Here is a 24,202-nt window from a genome sequence, read left to right as displayed (position 1 = left end):
ATGCTAAGCGAGAATTTATTGGTTTATGGCGGCAATAAGGTCTAATTTCGGCTTTGTTTGTATCGTGAGAAACCTATCGCTTTTAACATTTATTGCTCAGTGACTCAGTGACCATATTTTACCAATATTTCGGGATACAAAAAAAATAAATCATGAAAAATTTACCTACTAATTTTTTCATTGAAATCGACTCTATTGTACATACCTAACTCATGGAAAAAATTTCGTTAATGACTAAAAAGTCACCCTGTATATAAGCCCGGAAATGAAATTATAATTTCAAAATTTGCTGCACATGTAGGTTTCGGCTTAGTTTACCCTTTTTGCAACACCCTGTATAATATAAATAAAAGTATTAATCGAGGCCTAACATGGTTATATTTTATTTAGTTACGGGACAATGTGGTTATGGTAAGTACAAGTACAATAATTTACATACATTTACTCTAAATTTTACACGTATTAAAGTTGAATTAACCAGAACTTGAGCATGAATGCAGCTCTGTGGTTGGCTAAATAAAGAATATGCGTAGTTAAAAAAATGCACCTAAAAAAACTTCAAGTATTAAAAAAAATTAAAACCAGAAGGTACCGGACTTTTATGTATAATAAGCGGCGGTGGCGGTCTTATTTATTTATCTTCATGACAACTGGTGGAAGGATATTTTCGATCAAATAGGTTCTTTAGGAATGCTTATACAAATGAAACTATACAAAATTATTATGTTTCAGGAAATACTGAAGTTGCAAAAGGATCATCTAAGTACGTACCTTTCTACTTCTGATAACTACACTCACGAGGTCACGAGCAATAAAAAAGGTCCACTTACTAAATGTTGATATTAAATTTAACTAAGCCATTTTATAAAATACATTATAATATTATATAATGTAAGCAATGTAAAGGGTTCTATGACCTATCCTGCGCAAATATATTGGAGAAGGACTTCAAAAAATTTACCTCGGAAGAAAAGTCTTGTTGGATTTGTGCATTTTGTAAAAGTAAAAATAGGAAGGGAGGTGACAATACTAATACCCCAGTAAGATCTAATAGCGCACCAAAGCTTGTTGAGGAAGATCGCAGTGCTCATGTCACACTTCGGAGCCGCGACCGCCAGCGCGGGCTATCCGGGCTCCCGGTGCCGCCGCCTGACCAGGACGTTGGTCATACAGGGTGTGTAAGAATGGAAGAGTTAAAAGATTTGATAGCAAAGGAAATCAAGGAAAACTTATACTCCAGCATGTTTAGTATTATCTCAACCAAATTGGAGCCTCAGCTAAAAACCATTCGCGAGGAACTGGCGGACTACAGCCAGGCGATGAAATTTTTCAACGATAAGTTCGAAGAAATCGTAACCAAACAAAGTGAATACGTTGACAAAGTCAAGACCTTGGAGGCCGAAAATCAATTTCTTCGTGATCATGTGGAAAAGATCAATCAAAGACTGAAACAAATCGAAGACAATGCACGTTCCACGAACATCGAGATACAGTGTCTGCCGGAAAATCGAAGCGAAAACCTGATAACTACTGTACAGCAGCTGGGAAATGTAGTCAAGTGTCCATTGAATGCTACGGATATTACTTACTGTTCGCGTGTAGCTAAAATGAACACAGAAAGTAACAGACCTCGCAATGTTGTAGTGAAACTCAGTAGCCCTCTGCAGAGGGACACTTTATTAGCGGCATGTATAAAGTTTAATAAGAACAATCTAAATGATAAATTAAACACCAGCCATCTGGGAATCGCTATTGAAAAGAAGACACCAATTTATATATGTGAGCACCTGTCTCCCGAAACTAAATCCTTGCACGCTGCAGCTAGACTAAGGGCTAGGGAACTTAACTATAAGTTTGTGTGGGTTAGAAAAAACCTGTTTCATTTGTCAAAGACAGTACTTTAATTCCGAAACCTCAGCTTAAACTCAACTTCTATAAGGCCGATTATAATGTGATTAACAGCAAAATCGAATCTGTACCATGGGCCAATAAATTTTCTTTATGCAAAAACATTGATGATATGGTTGATGTTTTTTATAATGAAATCAATGACATAGTAAAGAATCATGTTCCCCAAAGTAAGATTGCTGGTTCTAGTAAATATCCACCGTGGTTTACCAATACTCTAATTAAAATACTACGAGAGAAGCATAAATTGCATATAAAGGTTAAAAGATACGGAAATCCGATGGACAAATTATCGTTTGAGTTGCTTAGGGCTCGATGTGATAAACTACGCAAAGAAAACTTTAATAATTATATATCTAAAATTGAAGAATCAGTAATATCTAACTCTAAGTTGTTTTGGTCATACATAAAACAAAAAAGGCAAAATAAAAGTACATACCCTGCAGAAATGAAAATGGGTACCAAAGTAGCTAAAACTGGCGATGATGTATGTAATTTATTTGCTGATAATTTTTCTAAGGCCTACAGTCGCTTCAATCCCCAAAGTAGAGATGATTCAATAAACCAGCATTCAAGCAATAACTGTATAACCACTGCATCATTTAATTATTCAGAAGTCTTTTTGGCTTTAAAAAGATTGGACCACGCCAAGGGTGCTGGAGCGGATGGCTTACCGGCAATTTTTGTTAAGAATTGTGCTCGGGCGCTTAGTTATCCCCTTCAATTAATATACAACGCGTCTTTACAGTCTGGAGTATTCCCTACGGTTTGGAAGGAAGCTAGAGTAATCCCGCTTTTTAAAGCCGGTGATAAAAGTTCAGTTACAGATTACCGTCCTATATCAATATTATCAGTAGTTGCCAAAGTTTTTGAAAAACTTATACACAAAATTTTGTTTTATCATGTTAGGCCTCTTCTATCAAATAGTCAACATGGCTTCATGAAGGCGAGATCTACCTGTACTAATATGGTGGACTTTGTGGATGAAGTTTCGCAGGCTGTTGACTCTCGAATAAGTACTAGTGCTATTTACACGGATTTTAGCAAAGCTTTCGATCGGGTGAACTATTCTATTCTGTTAGGAAAACTCGAAAGCCTGGGTGTAGGGGGTAGTTTGCTGTCCTGGCTAGGATCTTATCTCCATGGTCGAAATTCTAAAGTGGTAATAAATGGTTATTCATCGTATTCATTTGAAGCCGTATCTGGGGTTCCGCAAGGATCACACCTAGGCCCATTACTTTTCAATGTTTTCATAAACGATCTTCCCCTTTGTTTTCAACACACAACTTTCTACCTTTTTGCCGATGACCTGAAAATAGTGAAGCCCATATTGTCGTTGGAAAGCAATGATGAACTTCAGAGTGATTTAAGTCGTCTGGTTGAGTGGTGTGATGTAAATGGCATGCCCTTAAACACATCTAAATGTTATCACATGATGTTTTCGCGATGTAGGCAAAATTGCATACCTCATACATACTACATAAAAGACTCCCCTTTGAAAAATGTGGTTGAAATCAGGGATCTAGGTATGGCACTGGATAGTAAGCTACAATTTAACAAACATGTAGAGTGTATAGTGAATCGCGGCTTTAAAATGTTGGGCTTCATAATCAGAAATACAAAGGACTTCAAAAGTGTTTCAGCTAGGCTAGTTCTCTTCAATTCTTTAGTACGTAGTTGTTTGGAATACTGCAGTCCAGTGTGGAATCCACACTACGCTGTGTATGAAAAAAGAATTGAGAGTGTACAAAAAAGGTTTCTGTGGCACTTAAGTTACCGTTATGGCCTTGCAAAGAAACTTCAAAGCTACAAAGAGAGACTAGAATATTTTCACATGCAATCTTTATCTTTACGTAGAAAGGTGGCAGATATTATTTTCTTGCACAAGTTGGTCAACGGATTGATAGATGCACCGACACTACTAGCCAAATTACAAATAGCAATACCTGTACGTTTACCGAGAAAAAATAAATACCTGCTTTTCCATATTAAAAAAAGCAACACAAATTTAGGGCAATTTTCTCCACTAAACAGGATGTGTAGATCTTTTAACTCAATTGCCAAAGGAACGGATATTTGCATATCTCAGAGGCTTCCAGTTTTCAAAAAGGAACTGATGCGGTTGTTGCAGTCTCAGGTTCAAAGCTCCATATTATTTTAAATGATCATATACCTATATTTATTTTATTTAATCAATAATTATTTTTAATCAATCTGTTAATTTCAATGTAAATTCAATTATTAATTGCCAATTTAATGCTATTCTAATATAATTGTTTCAATGAATTATACTTTGTTATAACTTAATTGTAAATTATTAGTGCTTTAATTTTAACAATTTAATTTAATTATTACTTATAATGCATGCTGTATTCGCCTGTTATTGAAGATGCATTTATCATCAAACTGTGATTTTTTTATTAAGCATGAATGTAATGTAATCTTTGTTGGCGAATCTTATAAATAAATAAATAAATAAATAAATAATTATATCACTAAAATTTTACAGCGAAACAGGTAATTTTGTAGTTATATTAACAATACAATACAATCCTCTTTATTTGCACCAAAATAAAAATTTAAAAATAAAATCAGTACAAAAAGGCGGCCTTATTGCTTATAGCAATGTCTACCAGACCACCTTTGGATGGAAGAGAGTTTAAAATAACATTAATGACATTAATAACTAAGCTATACCTATATCATAATGTATAGTGTAAGGGGTATAAAATCAAATACATATACATGTATAGGTAGGTACCTACTTAAATGTATGGAAAAACGGCGTCGGCAATGCCGATGAAGTTGACGCACTTGTGTGAGTTTCTTCACAAAGTATACTGAATGCGATGCGTCCGTTGCGTACGATGCTGAAAGTTAAAAGCGAACCTTTAGCTGCCTTTTATTTTACACCACTGAAATTAGGTTAGGTACCTACATTATGTATAGTTTGTAGATCATGTCAATTCATGTGCATTTAGAATATGCATCAGCTTATGTAAAATACATGCCTAAACAACATCAAAGGTATCTTATGCCTAGTTTCACCATAGTCTGTTCGATCATTAACACCCCTGTTACATTGTAATGTCATCAATTATATTACGTCCCAAAATCTATCATTTAGACCTTACAAAAAGCCACCATATTAAACACATGCTGTATCACCAGAAAATTCCTCACAACATCCGTCATTTCATCACAAAATTAGGCCCTCCTCACTTGGCTAACGCCCGTGAGATAGGAAATAAACCTCCACCTTAGCATGAATTTTCATCGTGAACGTGTAGTAGAATTCATCATGTAATTTTGTATGAAAATATGAACAGCGCCCCTGGCGGTCGGTAGCAGAACTAAAATTTCCCTACAAAATTCATCGAGTAATTTCACGTCACGTTCACGGTGAAATTTCATGCTAAGGGATCTGAGAGCGAGTTATTTCACCTATCGAGAAGTGAAATCGAAACGCAAATTTGTATGGCGCGGGAGACACGCCACCTAGCGGTAAGTAGCTGTACTAGCTCCGCGCCATAGAAATCTGCGTTTTCGATTTCACTTCTCGATAGGTGAAAAAACACCCACTCAAGGCCCAGAAAACATATTGTAATAATAATAATAATAAAGCGGCAGGGCAGCTTGTGGCGAGCTGTTGGGCATTAGCGACCCCACCCACCCGATGCCGGGGAGAACCCCTGTTCCTCATCTCTGGCTTGCCTTTATTGGTTGTCCAGAGTGAACACTGACGAGGAACAGGATCTCCCACCTCTTGCTTGCCTTCATTGGCTGGCTTGAGTGGTGTACCGCTAGAGCAGAAATGCTCGGAGGAAGGATGTATATCCAGTAAGTGCTTGTAGGGGTCTTGACCGGCATCCGCGATTGCTCTGAGAGCCTTGGTATACCTCTCCACCCTCAGCACCTCATGCCATGTTGCCCCCTTGTTGCTACGTCACTGTTATGTGCTAGTGACTGTTTTGGGGGGCCCATTTAATGTGTGTGCGAGTCACCCCCTGCCTTTTTATCCGTGTGTGAAACATATAGGTCAGGCAGGGGCCATAGTCCTTCCATAGTCCCAGTCACCCAGTCCATTTAGCACCACACTCCATAACCCTGTATTAGTTCTCTCCATATCCCACAATATTCCCGCACTAACCGGGGATTTTCCTTGGGTTAACTTCTATAGTCTGCACAGGGAAAATCGTCGGTTGGTGTCACATTTCATATAGATTAATGTTGTCAAACGGGCCTCTACATGTTGGCTTCGGCCCCATGCACGCCTTCCAAATGCCCGGGACCCCATGGTCCCGAGACGGTAACGACACAACATAATAATAAATGTGATTCACAGATTCGTCTACGGAAGAATGTTGTTCTTGCGAGGAAGAAGAAGATAACGATAGAAGTGATAATGACGAAGAAGGTAATATTTATAATAATATTCATTAAGTACCAGCTTAGGTCACATAGAATTGGTCTAAATATTAAATTCATCATCATCATCATCAGGTCCTGGGATCCCTAATCAGGGACATAGGGCTCGAAGTGTAGATCTCCACTCTGACCGGTCCTGTGCCACGCCTTCGACTTCGTGCCAGCTCATGGCGAGAGTGACTGCCTTCTGCACGACAGTATATAATATTAAATTATTTCTTACTTTTTAGTGGTTACCGCAACTACCTCAAGGGAGTACATTAGTACAAGGCGTGAGTGCATTTTTTTTTTAGTGGTTATTTGAAGTCAGTTTTTTTTTAATGGTATTTTTTAATAATAAATTACAAAGATTAGATGTTTTGCGAGCATCGCTTGTCCTTAAAACAGAAGCCAGTACAGTAAAGTAAGAAATAAACCTACGTACGTGCGACAAACTTATCTGTTCCGGTGAGAGCGAACTAAAATGTTTATTTCCTTTAAAAATATACAAGAGATGGTGAATGTACTGACCCCCACACTAGGCAATGCCTGTCCCGTGGAGGATAGAGATAATAATTAACCCATTTAAATGCGGCTTTACAAGAACTTATACAGTGCAATCTTGGATAAATTTGATATATGTTAGAAAATAAAATAAAAAAGTGTGTTTGTGTATGTGTGTGTGTGTGTGTGATGGTGTGTTTGTGTGTTTAGATTACTTTACAAGGGGTGCTAGAAAGTGTGTATGCGGTAAGTGCCAGGAGGTGATGATGAAATCTGCGCTATTTTAACTGTTTTAATAGACTTTCTGATTCATCATAGGTCCAGCTTATGAGATGATTGGTGATAATTAATTTGGTTTCAAAGGTAGAGCAGTGTTTGAAGTTAAACAAATAGACCAGTTTATTATGAATGGAAATGTGTAAAGTCGAAAGCGTTGAGCAAAGGAAGTCTTTACTGATGGTATAGGTAATTTGAAGACTCTCTTTCTAAGCATTTCATGATAGTTATCAGAATTTATAGTTTTCTCGTGAACTGAAACAGCCACCCTCATGTAGAAAAGTTTTCTTACACTAAGAACTTGGGCTTCTTCGTAAAGTGTAGTAGTTGGGAATCTAATTGGTTTCTTAAGAGCGACCTTTAAGACCCCTCTTTGAGCTCTCTCTAAAATGATGAGTGTGGAGGCCGCTGCACAACCCCAAGTCAAAATGCAGTAGTTTATTATGGACTGACAAAGTGAAAAATATACCATTTTGATAATTTTTCCATCATCTATGTCGCGAAGATTTTTGAATACATATGAAAACTTCCTAACTCGTTTTGACATTGAGATCATATGCTCTTTAAAGGTTAATCTTTCGTCGATGATTACGCCTAGGTACTTTAAAGATTCGGCTCTCTCAATTGAGCCACATTTACAAGTGAGGTCCGTAGAGGACAAACATTGTCGGCTATGGATCTTGATATGCGTAATCTCATGAGAATTTGATGCAGCAGTCTTATGAAAGCACATAAATTTTGTTTTTGACGTGTTGATAGTTAAAAGATTTGAATTTAACCAGTTTAATACCTGCGACATACCGTCTTGTGCTTTTTCAGTGACTACCGGCCAAGAGCAGCCATGGAAAATAACTGCTGTATCATCTGCGTAACAGAGAATGTCAGCGTTCTGGAGAGTGTGTCTATATCGTAGAAAAAGTTTCGGCCCAAGAATACTGCCTTGTGGAACGCTCAAGGCAATTGACCTTAGGCTACTCACGTGATCACCAATCTTGACACTTTGGTTCCGATTTGTCAAATAGCTAGTGAACCACTCCAGACCTGATCCTCGGACACCGTACGCTTCTAATTTCTTCAAAAGTATTGGGATAGAAACTGTATCGAACGCCTTTGCTAAATCAAGAAAAACGCCGATACAGTTACGCCCATTGTCAAGATGAGCTGAAATTATATCTGTGAGAAGCGTAACGGCGTCTTCGGTGGATCTTCCTTGACGGAATCCGAACTGCCGATCCATGAGCAGAGAGTTCGACTCTAAGAAAGACACGAGTCTTTTGTTAACTATGCGTTCTAGCAATTTTGAAATGCTACCTAAGAGAGAGATAGGGCGGAAGTTGTTGGGGAGGTCTTTTGAGCCACATTTGTGTATAGGCACAACTGCTGCAGATTTCCAGGCCTGTGGGAATACCCCAGTCCTAATGCTCAAATTAAATATTGCTTCAAGCGGTTTTGCTATCACGTTACACGTAGCTTTGAGCATTCTATTATTTATGTTGTTGAGACCTGGGGAACTGTCAGGATCCAACTGCATAATAAGATTTTTAATTTCCTCTTCATCTGTAGGCGAAATGAATAGAGATTTCAGTGGTGTTTCTTTGATTTTTACGTTGTTGGCTAATGATTCCTGAGTTTCGTTAGATTGAGTTAGAATAGAGTTTGCTAGGACTTGACCTACTGAGGAAAAATATTTATTACATTCGTCTAATGAATCTTCTGTTGTATCTTTGATTTTTGTGAGTTCATGGGCTGTTTTATTGTTTTTTGAGTGTCGATGCGTTATATGATTAATTGATTTCCAGAGCTTTTTTTGGTACATTCCTATATTTTTTGAGTTCTTTATTATCGTATTCGGCTTTGGGATTTCTTAAAAGTGCTATACAATAGTTACGATATCTAGTGTAGATCAGCTTCTTGGGGGCATCATTAGGATATTTTCTTGATTGTGAGTGTAGTTTATCTTTATGTTTTGAGCACCTGATCAAGCCTGAGGTCATCCAGGGGTTTATGTTAAATTTAGAGTGACTAATTTGTACAACCTTTGAGTGTATACTGACCAATTCAGATAACGTATTTGAAAAAATTAACACTGCATCGTTCAGAGACTCGTTGTTTGTTACATTTGACCAGTCTGTCTGTTCAATAGCTTTTTTAAGTCCTTCAAAGTCGATTTTAAGTCTAGATCTTTTTAGAGGAGGACATTTTTCTGATTGAGTATTGATTCCAGCCATAACCATGGCATGGTCAGTGAGATCAGTTTTACAGATTATAGAGTTAGTTAGGCTTTTTGAGCGGACAAATATATGATCTATACATGATTTATCGTGGGTGGGCGCGTTAATGGCGGAAATCATGCCATGTTCCGCCATAAGATTTAGATAGTTAGAGGTGTTTTCATCAGTTGAAGAGTCGAGAATGTTTATATTGATGTCAACAGTTAGGATGAGACTTGAGGTGCTAGTGTGATTTTTGAGATAAGTTTCTAACGAGTTAATAAATGCAGCTGGATTGATGAATGACAGGGATCGATAAATACCAATAACAGTGAAGGCTTTAGGAACCTCGACCACCAGTCCATTTGCTTCATCTATGTCAGGTTCTGGTATTTCATTTGGTATTTTCATAAATAATTACCCCACCTGATTTATTTATGTATTTTTTTGTATTGTATGATGTGTATCCATCAATTTGTTTGACTATCGAGGAATCATTTATCCAGCATTCGCTCAGAACAATTACGTCAAATGAAATTTTCAATCTTGCTAACATTACTGATAAAAATTCAAAGTTTTTTTGCATGCTACGAATATTTACGTGCAGAAGTGTAACTTCATGTTTCGATATAATTTTCCCACACTCTTCTGGAGAGGGAATAGAATAGCATTCAATATTCATAGAGTTATCTATCTCATGTATTAAGTCTAAAGTTGTCATTATGCATAAATTGATTTTCTAAAAATAAATAACATTATATTTATGTATGTAAGAATCGAGTGAGGCGGTGAATGCTAATACTAAACCCATTTGTGAAGGATGTTGTTGAAAAATTTCAATTAATATGTCGGATGATTCTAGCATACAAAAATAAGTGAGCGAAAACCAGAAGAGAGAGTTTTGAAAGCAATGCTGAAGGATACTTGATCGTGTTTTGAATGTTTGAATCGTGTAGTGTTCGGTGTCGATAGTGCGTTGGTGTATGTAAGATGTGTAATTTGTTTGTATGAAAAGTAAACATTGATAAGCTATGTTGATAAACAATTAACATGAGATATATTATGTAGAAACAAAAGCGAAGTCCGTAACTAAGCAGGCTATTCGCTTGGCTGCAAGTTATGTATATTCTTGGCTGACATCCTCTGTAGATCTTCAGATGTTCGAATTGGGATTGCTGGGCTTCCATCTCGGCCTTCTCCTTTCCGAACGTAGACTGTGCCATTTCTGACCCAGCAATGTTTGAATCCTTGAGCTTTGGTCCAGATTCGGGCGGCCCGAAATAACTGTCGGTTTCCAGTGGTGAGACGTTCGTTGACATACATCTTCCTTTCAGGTCCGCTTCCAGCGACATTCTTGCTATCGAGGCAACGCCGAGCTTTTGCTTGTTTGAGGAACTCCTTTCTCTTAGTCCTACGTGTGAAGGAGACCACCAGAGGGCGGGGCAGTCTGTCCTCTGCCTCTTTACCCCGTGGGCCTACTCGCCTCACATAATCAAGGTCACGCTCGTCCATGGTTAGCCCTATTTTCTGAGCAGTTGTCAAAACCAGGTGGTAGGGGTTTTCGTTGGGAGTTTCAGTGAGACCCAGGATGTCCAGCTCATATCTAAGGGATTCATGAGATTGCCTATCTACTTGTTCTTGCAGAACAGCGACCTGTGATTTCAGGTCTAAAATCAGCTTGTCCTTCTCCTGCATGTGCTTTTCGTAAGCTGTTATTTTACTTGCTAGACCTTCGAATCGCTCGGCAAATTCGTTCTGCATTTGTGCCATCGTCTGACGCATTAGTCGTAGTTCTGAGACAAGCGGTTCCATATGTTTTGTATCGCTTGAAGCTTGGGCTCGGTTACTATTTCGTCGTCTGGGCACTGCGAGCAGCCATCGTTGTTCGGTGAGGGTGGCGCTGGTTTCTTTTGACCAAGTTTAGTGTTCCGCTTAGTCACGTAGTCGTCATGTGGCGGGCGGTCCTGCTCTCCACTTCGAGTTGGCGGGAGGGGTGGACGCACAGATGTATCGCGGTTACATGTTTTTGGCGTCTTGCTGGAGCATTCCGGACATTTCCAGTTGTTCCTCCGCTCTTAGTCTGGGGCGTAGAAGCTATGAAAGCGCTGGGTAGATATCCCTATACAATCGATATCGTATCTTAGCTTGCACGCGTTACAACTCAGATATTGGGACGATTTGATAGCTCCGCGGCAGGCAGCACATTTACCAAAGTCATTAGGAGGCATATTTGTTGAGAATACAGTATACACTGTGCAAACAAATAAACACTGCTGTAAGTTTCCTTCAAACGGAACGTTATTGACACTGACAGGTGTTGGACGGTTGAGTGACAGCGCGCTTCGCTTTCCGATTGGTTGCTCAGTTGTCACTTGTTGACATTTGTCAGTTTGTTTGACGTTTGTTATTGTCCTATCTTTCTATCTGGAAACCGTCAAAGTTCCTTTTTGGGGTTAAGCGAGAGTTCATTTGGTAATTACTCACGAATTTGGGTTGATCTTTTGAAGCTCCTGGGTAAAACCAATGCCTCGAGTTATGAACTCGATGCCACTCAAGCTTCACTGCACTTTTAGAGCTGTTTTCTAATTTAAATTGTGAAAATTAAACCGATTGAATTGTTAGCTGTGTTTACGTTAAGCCGTCACGTTCCGTTCTCTGAACTTACTAATTTAACACCGCAAGAGCGAATTAACAATACGAGCAAACTTAAAATCCTATAGAATTAAGAAATATTAAACATGTATGTGCTGTCACCGGAACTGATAAGTTTGTGGCACTGTATATAGACACATGACACTTTTATCTATCTGTTTCTCTTACCTAAAACCAAACAATTGATCGGCTTTTACATATGTGACCAAAGAGCATGTAAAAGCTAACGCTTGTGTGACGCCTGACATATTTTTTTTATGTCCCCGTTTTGTGTCCGCGTTTATTTTTTTTATAAAATTACTAACGCATAGAAAAAACCAAAATAAGAAGTAGGTTGAGCGATAAATCGTTGAATCAATTAATTTTTCTAAAACATTACCTCAAGTGTCATTAATTTTCTATTTTAATTATACCTATGTCATAATAATATTATTTTCAAACTCTTATTAATTATAATACATTTGTTATTGTTTAGTTTACAATTAAGAAAAACAAATAATTTGGCATGGAAAACAAATCATTATAATTTTGGTTGTTAATTTATCTGACTGTTGCTTTTTTCTACCTATACGAGTGATAAATGTATATTTTATTTAATTGTAAGTGTTTTAATAGACTTTTAATACCCAAAATTAGCAAAACCAATAATTTAAAATAAATTCCCGTTTCCCGGGAACAGAAAAAGGTCGGGAAAAACGAAACCCTAATGTCAATGTCATTGTCAATGTCAATGTCAATGTCAATGTCAATGTCAATGTCAATGTCAATGTCAATGTCAATGTCAATGTCAATGTCAATGTCAATGTCAATGTCAATGTCAATGTCAATGTCAATGTCAATGTCAATGTCAATGTCAATGTCAATGTCAATGTCAATGTCAATGTCAATGTCAATGTCAATGTCAATGTCAATGTCAATGTCAATGTCAATGTCAATGTCAATGTCAATGTCAATGTCAATGTCAATGTCAATGTCAATGTCAATGTCAATGTCAATGTCAATGTCAATATCAATGTCAATGTCAATGTCAATGTCAATGTCAATGTCAATGTCAATGTCAATGTCAACGTCAATGTCAATGTCAAGTTCAATACCGGTATTGAAACAATATCCGGTATTGCATGCCCTAGTGTCAGCTTCATCCATACCATAATTTCTTCAAAGCCGTTCAGTACTTTTTACTTATGTGAAAGAGTAAAAAACACCCTCCATAATTACACACTTCCGCTTTTATACTTATATGTTTTAGGTATTTCGTAGAATTCTTGGATCTCATCTCAAGTTATCAACGTGGTTATTATGTTTTTTATTTATTTATTTATATACGGTTACGGTTACGGCACCAACCTCTTCCCATCCAATGAATTGACGCTGCGACTATCATCTGACCAAGATGTTGTGGCCAATGATGATATCAGTGGCCACAGCATCTTAACAGATGATAGTTACAGCATATCCAGAGCAGAGGCACTAGGTGGCGGATGGCACACCACATCTTCTCCTGTGGCTGTAAAGTCCAATCGCGGCACCACACTTTCTCCCACAGAGATCGCAGGTGAATTGCGAAATCGCACAAGGTACTTCCTTTGTACGAAGTCTTTTCCGCTTTATATTGTTTAGCCAGACTTCGTCGTGTTTTTTAACTCCCTGCTTTAATACGCTCCGCCATTTCGATCTGTCATGCGCCACAGTCTCCCATGTGTCAGGATCGATTCCAAAGGAAGTCATGTCGCGCTTGCAGCAGTCCTTGAAACGTAGCATTGGACGTCCCACCTTTCTCTTAGCGAAAGCGATTTGGCTTAGCAGAGTACGTCTTGGTAAACGAGTGGCATCCATCCGATGCACATGCCCCAGCCATCGCAATCTCCGCTGTTTAAGCATTGCGGTAATACTGGGAAGCTGTGCAATTTGCAACACCCTTTCGTTAGTGACCCTGTCTTGCCAAGTGATGTTTAATATGCTACGGAGACAGCGCATGTGAAAATTGTTGAGTCTCCTTTCTTGCTTTGTATACGACGTCCATGTTTCCGCTCCGTACAAGAGTGTGCTCAGGACACAGGTTTGATACACAATCATTTTTGTCCTAGTTGTAAGATGGTTGTTTGACCACACTCTGCTACTAAGCTTCCCAAACGTCGTAGCCGCTTTACCCAGTCGGCTTCCAACTTCCACGTCCAACGACAAATTGCTTGATATATTGGATCCTAGATAGCAAAATTGATCCACAACGTCAAGGGGCACACCATCCAACAAAATTGTCGGTTTCTGGCTGAAGCCTTGTGCTAAAACGACTGTCTTCTTTGCATTAATTGACATGGAAAAGAGGGAACAGGCATGCGCGAATTTATTTATGATAACTTGCAAATCCCGCGGAGACCTAGCAATAAAGGCAGCGTCATCGGCAAAGAGCATTGAGTCGATATATAGGTCTTCTCGTTTAGTGCGTGACCTAAGTAGGGTGGAGTTAAAAAGTTTTCCGTCAGTTCTTGTGTGCAAATACACTCCCTGAACTGAGTCCTCAAAAGCAGCTTTAAGAAGCAGGGAGAAGAAAATGCCAAAAAGTGTCGGTGCTAGAACGCAACCCTGGCGCACTCCTCTCCGCATATCAAACAAAGCCGACTTTCTACCGTCATAAACAACGGCACCCTGCATACCCTCGTGGAAAGACTTCACCAAGTTAAGAAGTTTTGGTGGACACCCTATCTTTCTGATAGCGATGTAAAGACCCTCCCGGCTTACAGTATCGAACGCTTTGTTGAGGTCTACAAAAGCTATCACAAGGGGACTATTTTGTTCACGTGACTTTTCCTGCAACTGGCGTAAGGTAAATATCATATCCGTAGTTGAGCGTCCGGAGCGAAATCCGCACTGGGCCTCGGGATATACACGCTCGGCAAGTCGCTGGAGTTTAGCCAAGATGACCCTCGCAAACAGCTTACCGACGATGCTAAGAAGGGAAATGCCGCGGTAATTATTGCAATCCCCGCGGTCCCCCTTTCCCTTATACAAGGTAATAATATTTGCGTCGCGCATATCGTCGGGGAAACGTTCGTGCTCCCAGCACTTTCCTAGAAAATTGTGTAGGATTGGCAACAAGCACCTGATCTTAAGAAGTTCAGCAGAAATGCCGTCCTCACCGGGGCTTTTGCCGTTTTTAAGTAGAGTGACAGCTTTATGCAGTTCACTTGCGGTGGGAAGCTGATCGAGCTCGTGCCAAGTTTCCAGTTCGTGGATGGCGACCACAGCTTCAGGATCGATATTGACCGGATGTGCATACAGCTCAGTGTAGTGTTCTACCCATCGGTTCAGTTGTCGATTGCCGTCAGTAATAACGGAACCGTCGAGTTCTTTTAAAGGAGCTGATTTCTTTGGTAAAGGTCCAATAGCTTGTTTGATCCCTGCAAAAACACCAGACAGGTTTCCAACGGCAGCACAGATCTGGATGTTTTCGCAGAGTTTCAGCCAAAATTCATTTGCAAACTGGCGACTTTTCCGCTGAAGATTAGACTTAGCCGTCCGGAGTTCATCTCTTGTTGCAGTGCAAGGGTTAAGCCGATGGTTTAGAGAGGCTTGACGTTTTGCATCGAGTAAAGGCAACAGGTGGTTTTTGTTCTCTGCGAACCAGTCGTGAGATTTTGATGTATCATAGCCAAAAACTTTACCAGCGGATTTTGTCAGAAGTGACTTGATAGACTGCCACTCCAAGTCCAGTGAAGCGTCGGGATCCCAAGTTCCTGCGATATGACTTGCCAAATCACTAAATTTGCTCACTAGTTCTGCGTTCCTGGTATTAGAGAGCATTAATTTCTTTTTCCCGGGAATTTTACTAGAGTGAATCTTTTTGGGCGTAAGGCGAACTTTGCATATCACAAGGGAGTGATCAGTGTCACAATCAGCGCTGTGGAAAGTCCTCGTTTGCGTAATATCTCTCAGGTCTTTTCTCCTTGTCAAGGCAACGTCCAGTTGATGCCAGTATCCAGAACGAGGGTGCTTCCAGGAGACACGACGCATTAGTTTGCCCTTGAAGTAAGTGTTTGTAACACATAGCTGGTATTTGCAACAGAATTCCAACAAGCGCTGGCCGTTCTCGTTTTGTTTACCCACGCCGTATTTACCAAGGCACTCGGGCCATGCTTGATCATCTTGCCCGACGCGGGCATTAAAGTCACCCAGGATTAAGATGCGGTCTCCAGGATGTATTTCACGCATTGTGATGCACAGTTGATCGTAAAACTCATCTTTAGACTCGGCAGAGGACTTCAGTGTTGGAGCGTATGCGGAAATAATAGTAACATAGCCGCAGGTGGTTAAAAGACGCAGGACCATTATGCGGTCAGAAATTCCGCGAGGACCTTCTATTGAGCTTAGGAGGTCGTTTCGAACCGCAAATCCTACGCCGTATTCACGGTGTTCATTAAGTGCTTTGCCTTTCCAAAAGAACTTGTAGTTTTGCTCGCACATCGAGCCCTCATCAGGGAGCCTAGTCTCTTGGAGCGCAGCAATACTGACATTGAGTCTGGTTAGTTCAAGATCGATAACCGATGTTTTGCGCAGATCTTGTGCGCTTGGAGAGCATCCACTGATGTCCGGGAGGCCTGTCCTCATTGTCCGGACATTCCATGTCCCAAAACGCAGGGCAGTGTAAGCGTTTACCTTTTTTGTCACATTTCTAGTACCAGGTGTAACTAGCACAGCATCAACATACAGGGGAAGCCTGTTTGTTCCCCACACCCTAAAGGAACAGTCAATGCCGGGACGGACCAGTACCATATTGGCCGGGGGCTGCCCAGCTGAAGCGGGCGGTAACCGGTCAATGGGTCTACGATGGACCCTCCCACTGTCAGGAGTGACCCCTGGCGCCCGCACTTACGCCCATGTGTGCGGACTTAAAACCGGTCACTGCCACTCCCCGTGTTGTTTTCCACGCAGCTAAGCTGACGTGGGTGAAGTGCCCTCTCCACAGACGTGGCTGTGCTGTAGGCTATCGTCGGGGTCACAGGTGGTGGATGGTGAACGACTACTAGATATAGTAGCCAACTGCGAATTAAATAAGCAGTCCCCAACCAAGCAGCAGGGGTGACGGCCCCTAAGCATTGGTCTGCAACCGTCTAGGAGAAGGAAAACTCCAAAATCAAACCCGGAATTGGTGTGGCCAATGATGATAATGATGATGATATACGGTTACACCAAACGGATAGCATACATATTACATGTTTTAATATTATTTTATACAAGAATTGTGCACGTCCGTAACCCAATTATTGGTGAACACGGCATTTTTATATTCACAACAGCTGACTTAAACTAACATGCAACTATCCTAATCCTAACTAATATTATAAATGTGAAAGTAACTGTGTCTGTCTGTCTGTCTGTCTGTCTGTCTGTCTGTCTGTCTGTCTGTCTGTTACTCTTTCACGCCAAAACTACTGAACGGATTTGAATGAAATTTGGTATACATACGGTCTAGACCCTGGGAAAGAACATAGGCTACTTTTTATCCCGGAATTCCCACGGGAAAACTTTTTAAGGCGAAGCGAAGCGCGCGGGAACAGCTAGTAAGTAGATAAAATGAAAAAAAAAACTAAACCTAATTAACCTAAATGTAGGGGTGTAAGGGTTCTAAACATCCGAATGAACCAATTGCCAACCTCACCTGCCCGTGGTGCACCCTGCTAAATAACAGACGAGGCTCTGGCGACCGGATGATGGCGGTATAACCATCCAAAAACAACTACACTAAATCCCATAGGCCGGCGATGGGCAGCAGCGTCACCGGTACGAAAAGTGTAGCCCTGCGATCACCAACCCGCATTGCCAAGCGTGGTGATTATGGCAAAATCCTCCATGGAGTCACACCCAAAGCCCCGGCCCCCAGTTCCCGGCAGCCCTACTATTCCTGACTACGGCAGCGGCCTAGGTAACGGTAGGGCAGGGGGTGCGAAGAATCCCCGGGTTACGAATGGCTGCCATCAACGACTACAACTGGCGACATACAACGCACGGACACTGAGAGACGACGAGAAGATGGTAGAACTCGAGGTAGAGCTTAGCAAAATAAAATGGGACATCTTAGGGCTATCAGAAGTCCATAGAGAGGGCGAGGACACGATGACCCTGGAGTCCGGCCACATGCTCTACCATCGCGAGGGCGACCAACTGTCCCAAGGTGGCGTAGGATTCCTCGTCAACAAGACCCTTGTCAACAACGTAGTGGAGATCAGCAGTGTGTTGAATCGGGTAGCGTACCTAGTACTAAAACTAACTGAGAGGTATTCCTTGAAGGTCGTACAGGTATATGCACCAACCTCGGCATACTCTGACACAGAAGTCGAAGCAGTATACGTAGATATCTCTAGAGCTATCAAGTGTACTGCTAAGACCCAATACACCGTTGTGATGGGGGACTTCAACGCCAAAGTGGGAGTACAAGAATGCGACGAATCGAGGGTAGGACCTCATGGCTTTGGTAGCAGAAACCAGAGAGGGCAAATGCTTGTTGACTTCCTCGAAAGGGAGGGGCTGTACTTGATGAATTCTTTCTTTGAGAAACAGCCCCAGAGGAAGTGGACATGGGCAAGCCCCGATGGTAGGACGAAAAACGAAATCGACTTCATTATGACTGACAAGCGGCACATATTCAGAGATGTCTCAGTGATCAATAGGTTTAAAACTGGGAGTGATCACCGACTTCTCCGAGGTACTCTGAATATTAACTTCAAGCTGGAGAGGAGACGTCTGGTGAAGTCGACCCTTCGTCCCACACTACACCAAATTAGAGCTGGCAACACCAGCTTCCAGAGAGAACTACAGAGCCGATTCGAATCGCTGGAAACCACTACGGATATTGACGCGGATACAATCCAAATAGTGAAGGCTCTTCGTGAGGTGGGCCACAGACATTTTAGCGTGAGAAGCAAAAGCAAGGAGTCTAAACTTTCAAGCGAGACACTCGAGCTTATGAGGCAGAGGCGCGAATTTCCGTCGGCAGGTGACACTTCGTCAGAACTACGGGTACTCAACAAGCGTATAAAGAAGCTGATACGAAGAGATCTCCGTCGCTCCAACACACGCGCCATAGAAGCAGCAATTGAGCAAAATCGGGGGTCAAAAGTCTTCGTTCAGCAACTTGGGAGAAGCCACTTGACGAAGTTGAGGTCTGCAGATGGTAATATCGTTGCCTCTAAGCCGGAGGTTCTTGCCGAAATCGAAGGTTTTTACGGACAACTTTATGCTTCACACGCGCAGAAGTGTGTGGCGCAGCTTACCGATTCCAGAGCGCCACTAATACGCCACTACACTGACGACATCACTGACGTCGACATAGGTGAGATTAGGATAGCCCTTGAGCAGCTTAAAAACAACAAGGCTCCGGGTGAAGACGGAATTACTACAGAGCTTCTGAAAGCTGGAGGTATTGCAATCCTCGAACAGCTCCAGAGGCTCTTCAATTCGGTTCTTCACAATGGCATTACACCGGAGGCATGGTCTGAGAGCGTCGTGGTATTGTTCTTTAAGAAGGGTGACAAAACCCTTCTGAAGAACTATAGACCGATCTCGCTTTTAAGCCATGTATACAAGCTGTTCTCAAGGGTTATCACGAACCGTCTTGCCCAAAAGTTAGACGAGTTTCAGCCCCCAGAGCAGGCTGGGTTTCGAAAAGGCTTTAGTACAATAGACCACATCCACACAGTAAGGCAGATTATACAGAAGACCGAAGAGTATAATCAGCCTCTGTGTCTAGCCTTTGTGGACTATGAAAAAGCCTTCGACTCCATCGAGACCTGGGCAGTTTTGGAATCCTTGCAGAGATGCCAAATCGATTGGCGCTATATCGAGGTGTTGGGATGTCTGTACAATGCCGCTACTATGACTGTCCAAGTACAGGACCACAAGACAAGACCTATCCAACTGCAACGTGGAGTGAGACAGGGGGATGTAATATCTCTGAAACTGTTCACCAATGCATTGGAAGATGTCTTTAAGACGTTGGACTGGAAAGGACATGGCATATGTATAAATGGCGAGTACATGTCACACCTCCGCTTCGCGGACGACATCGTTATTATGGCAGAATCTCTGCAGGAACTCAGCTGGATGCTAAGTGGCCTAAATGCTGCTTCCCGACGTGTAGGCCTCGGAATGAACTTGGACAAGACGAAAGTCATGTACAATGCTTACATCAAACCGGAGCCGGTCGCCGTTGGTGAGGCAACACTCGAAGTTGTGCAAGAATATGTCTACCTCGGGCAGACTATTCGGCTAGGCAGAAGCAACTTCAAGGAGGCTGCAAGGCGCATCCAACTGGGTTGGGCTGCATTCGGGAAACTTCGTCACATATTCTCCTCGGCCATTCCTCAGAGCCTGAAGACAAAAGTCTTCAACCAGTGCGTCCTGCCAGTGATGACGTATGGTGCAGAGACGTGGACACTGACGGTAGGACTGGTCCACCGATTTAAAGTCACTCAGCGTGCTATGGAGAGAGCTATGCTTGGGGTTTCTCTGATGGATCGTATCAGAAATGAGGTTATCCGTCAGAGGACTAAGGTTACCGACATAGCTGTCAAAATATGCAAGCTGAAGTGGCAGTGGGCTGGTCATATCTGCCGAAGAACCGATAACCGTTGGGGTAGACGAGTTCTCGAGTGGAGACCACGAACAGGCAAACGCAGCGTGGGACGCCCTCCTGCCCGCTGGACTGACGACCATAGGCGGGTGGCGGGTAGTGGTTGGATGAGGAAGGCCGAGGACCGAGTGTTGTGGCGCTCCTTGGGAGAGGCCTATGTCCAGCAGTGGATGATTATTGGCTGATGATAGGGCGTCCAGTAATTTATTCTTTTATGAGCCGAGAGAATCATGATAAACGTCAATATTTATATTTTTTCGTGAAGTATTGCGTTTATCCTATTGTACCCCAATAACATACGGTATACCGGGAAGTATCTTACTATATACTTTTTTTTTTGGGGGTATGTGCAAAAAAAGTCAACACTTGTCTTTTAATCTTTAATTAATAACTATTAATTAATTAACTTTAAATCAAAAATTATTAAAATTTATTGATCACAATATATACAAATTCGGTCAAAAATTGTTATACAATTGTTTGGTCTATGCATTAATAGTATTTGCACACCCACCTGCTGGTTGACCTTTGAACCCACTACAACTTTCATAATTATAATATCACAAATCACAACATAATGATGACCTCTCAAGCACTACATGAAACCCAGATGACGCTTGAAAGAACAATGGCTGCTCGAATGGAAGATTTTGAGAGGAGACTCGGGAGCATCAGTACATCCTCCAAGAAGCTGGACCTCGAGGAGCTCACGCGGGACTACATCAGCTTCAAGGAGTCCGTGCTGCCCATGCTGCGCCTGCTGCAGGAACAGATCCTCAGTGTCGCCACTCAAGTCGATGAGATGGATTGCCAGACCCGTCGGAATGTCCTCCTCTTCACAGGCATCAAGGAGGAAGACAATGATGATCCCTCTGCATTGATCTGCGACACTGTGGTCTCTCTCATGGGGATCTCGGAATTCAACAGAAGCTCCATGGTGCAGTGTGTCAGGCTTGGTGCCCGTCGTCCTGATGCCACAAGGCCGATTTTGGTTAGACTTGCCAGTCTAGCCACTAAGTCTCAACTGTGGAACAGCAAGACGAAGCTCAAGGCAACTCCAGTGGTCGTCGGCGAGTTCCTGACGAAGCCGCGGCAGCGCATCTTCATGCGCGCGCGCCGGCACTTCGGAGTCAGCAGCTGCTGGACGAGGAGTGGCGCCGTCATGGTGAAGTTGCCCGACGACAGCCGGGTCAAGGTGGTGACCGAGGCGGCGCTGGACGAGCTGTGCAAGAAGCACCCCGCCGTCACCCCGAAGGCCAAGGAGACAGTGAAGGGGCCCTCTGCGAAGCAGGTGGGCAGTCAAGGCAAGGTCACTCCGCCTAAAGGTCGTGTTGGTGGTGCGACTGCGCCTGCGACCAGAAGTAAGACTGCAGGGTCCACTGCATCCAGGGAGAAGCGGTGATTCTTCGCTGTTACGTAATTTAATTCTTTTTCTCGACCTCGAAGGTACTGATAGTTTTTGTTTTTTGTTAAGTGCCCACAATACTCTTTGCAACTTTTCGTTTTGTGACTGTCATTATCAATTTAACGTGATGTGTCAATGTCAAGATTGTCAAGTTAATCTGTCAACTTTTTTTTTTTTTTTGTTACGTTCCAAAATAAGTTGTCGTTAGATTGTAACTGTTATTATTCTGAGATTTTAATTGTGTTGTTTGCGTTTTTTATAAGTTTTTTTTTTCTCTCTCTTCAGTCTGTACCAAAAACGCTGTTAATTTTAGATGGGCATTTGTTTGATGTTGACTTTTGCATTCCGGTACATCATTTTGTTAATTCATTGGTTTGTTTATTGTTATTAACTAAAGTTACTTTTCAGCCAGCAGGAGCGTGCAGGCTAATTGTTCATTTTAGCTTACAGTTAGTTTTTCAGTCACGTCACTTGATAGTTAAAATATATTATATTTTATATCTTATTTTATAGTATTTATATTATATATAGTTATATATTAATTTATCATATATTTTTATATTTTATGTCTGTCGATGATGACTCTTTCGCGTCGGCTGACTCCTCGTTATCTTATTTGAGCGCTGATGATGATCTGACGTTGGGTGAAATTTTAGCTAAGGATTTTGCGCCTCATTCCAAACAACTTAATGTTTGTCACATTAACGCTCAGAGCATACCCGCGCATTACAGCGAGCTCCTCGACACCTTTTCAAGTGGTGCCTCTCACGCCATCTTAGTATCGGAGAGTTGGCTTAAATCAACCTTACCCTCCACTTCTTACTGTTTACCGGGCTACATTCTAGTTCGGAATGATCGTGAGGGGTGCAGAGGTGGCGGAGTTGCCATCTACCTGAAAAGTAACATTCCGTATAAGGTTTTAGCTCAATCTCCGGCTCGTAATGCTCCCGCGGAATACCTGCTCCTTGAACTCAATCTTGGTTGCAAAGTCCTTCTTGGCGTGGTCTATTGTCCCCCCACCAACAATTATTTTTCTTCCTTGGAGTCGGTTTTCGAAACTCATGTTTCTAACTATTCTCATCACTTAATCATGGGTGATTTCAACACCGATCTACTTGTTTCTGACTCCCGTTCCCGTAAATTTCTCTCAATCGTCGATTCTGTCAATTTAAAAGTCTTGCCGTTAATGGCTACCCATCACTCTAACACCTCAGACACACTAATCGACTTAATCCTCTCCTCCGATGACTCACTTATTGCCACTCATGGCCAGCATCTCGCCCCCGGTTTTTCTAGGCACGACCTTCTTTTTTGTTCATACAAATTGCGTATCCCAAAAGCGAAACCAGTGGTCTTACTCCAAAGGAGTTTTGCGAAGATGGACGTGGAGAAGCTTAGGCACGATGCGTCGCTGGTACAATGGAGTGACATGCAGGACCTACCCAGCGTCGACGACAAGGTTGCATTCTTATGCTCTAACATACTCCACATTTTCGACAAGCACGCCCCGGTCCGACCTGTCAAATTGAAACACCGACCTACGCCTTGGCTCACCGACACTGTCCGCAAGGCTATGGCTCATCGCGACCGTCTTTTTCGTCAATTCAAAAGACATCGGACCGATGAAAATTGGTCTGTCTGTAAAGCTGCAAGGAATCGGTGTAACAAGCTGTGTAGGAACGCTAAACGCCGATATATCCTGGAACAAATCGAACTTTCTACTCCTGCAGGGATTTGGAAATTCCTCAGGACTCTTGGCGTGGGAAAACCTCCTAGTCAAGATGTTCAAATACCGTTTGATATTAATGACCTCAACCTCCATTTTACCACAGTTCCCTCACTTGATCCCCTTACTAAGAGTTTGTCATTAAATATTATCAAGAATACTATAATTGCCACGCCAGACATCGATTCCTTTGAATTTTCACCAGCATCGCGGGACGAGATCAAAAAGATCACTGAAATCCAAAGCCGTCGGTCATGATAATATAGGGCGTATTATGGTAACAACACTTCTAGACATCCTTCTCCCTGCAATAACCCACATAGTCAACCACTCCCTTTCCACAGGACAATTCCCGAACCTTTGGCTTAAAGCTTACGTCCTTCCTCTTCCCAAAGTTCCAGCCCCCTCCGCTCCCAATGAGTACCGTCCTATTTCCATATTACCCTTCCTGTCAAAAATATTAGAATCTGTCGTACATCGCCAACTGA

General features: G+C 41.9%; 1 protein-coding gene across 1 annotated transcript; it reads right to left on the bottom strand.

Moving 5' to 3' along the window:
- Nucleotides 1-10,403: 10,403 nt before the first annotated feature.
- LOC119690536 lies at nt 10,404-11,075 on the bottom strand. The gene has a single exon (XM_038105874.2). The coding sequence runs from the start codon at nt 11,073-11,075 to the stop codon at nt 10,404-10,406; it is 672 nt and encodes a 223-aa protein (XP_037961802.2).
- Between the last annotated feature and the right edge of the window lie 13,127 nt (nt 11,076-24,202).

This window comes from Plutella xylostella, chromosome 31 (genome assembly GCF_932276165.1).
Source record: "Plutella xylostella chromosome 31, ilPluXylo3.1, whole genome shotgun sequence".
Classification (NCBI taxonomy): Eukaryota; Metazoa; Arthropoda; class Insecta; order Lepidoptera; family Plutellidae; genus Plutella; species Plutella xylostella.
The sequence above is the reverse complement of the archived record's forward strand: the minus strand, read 5'-3'. Positions and strand labels throughout refer to the sequence as shown.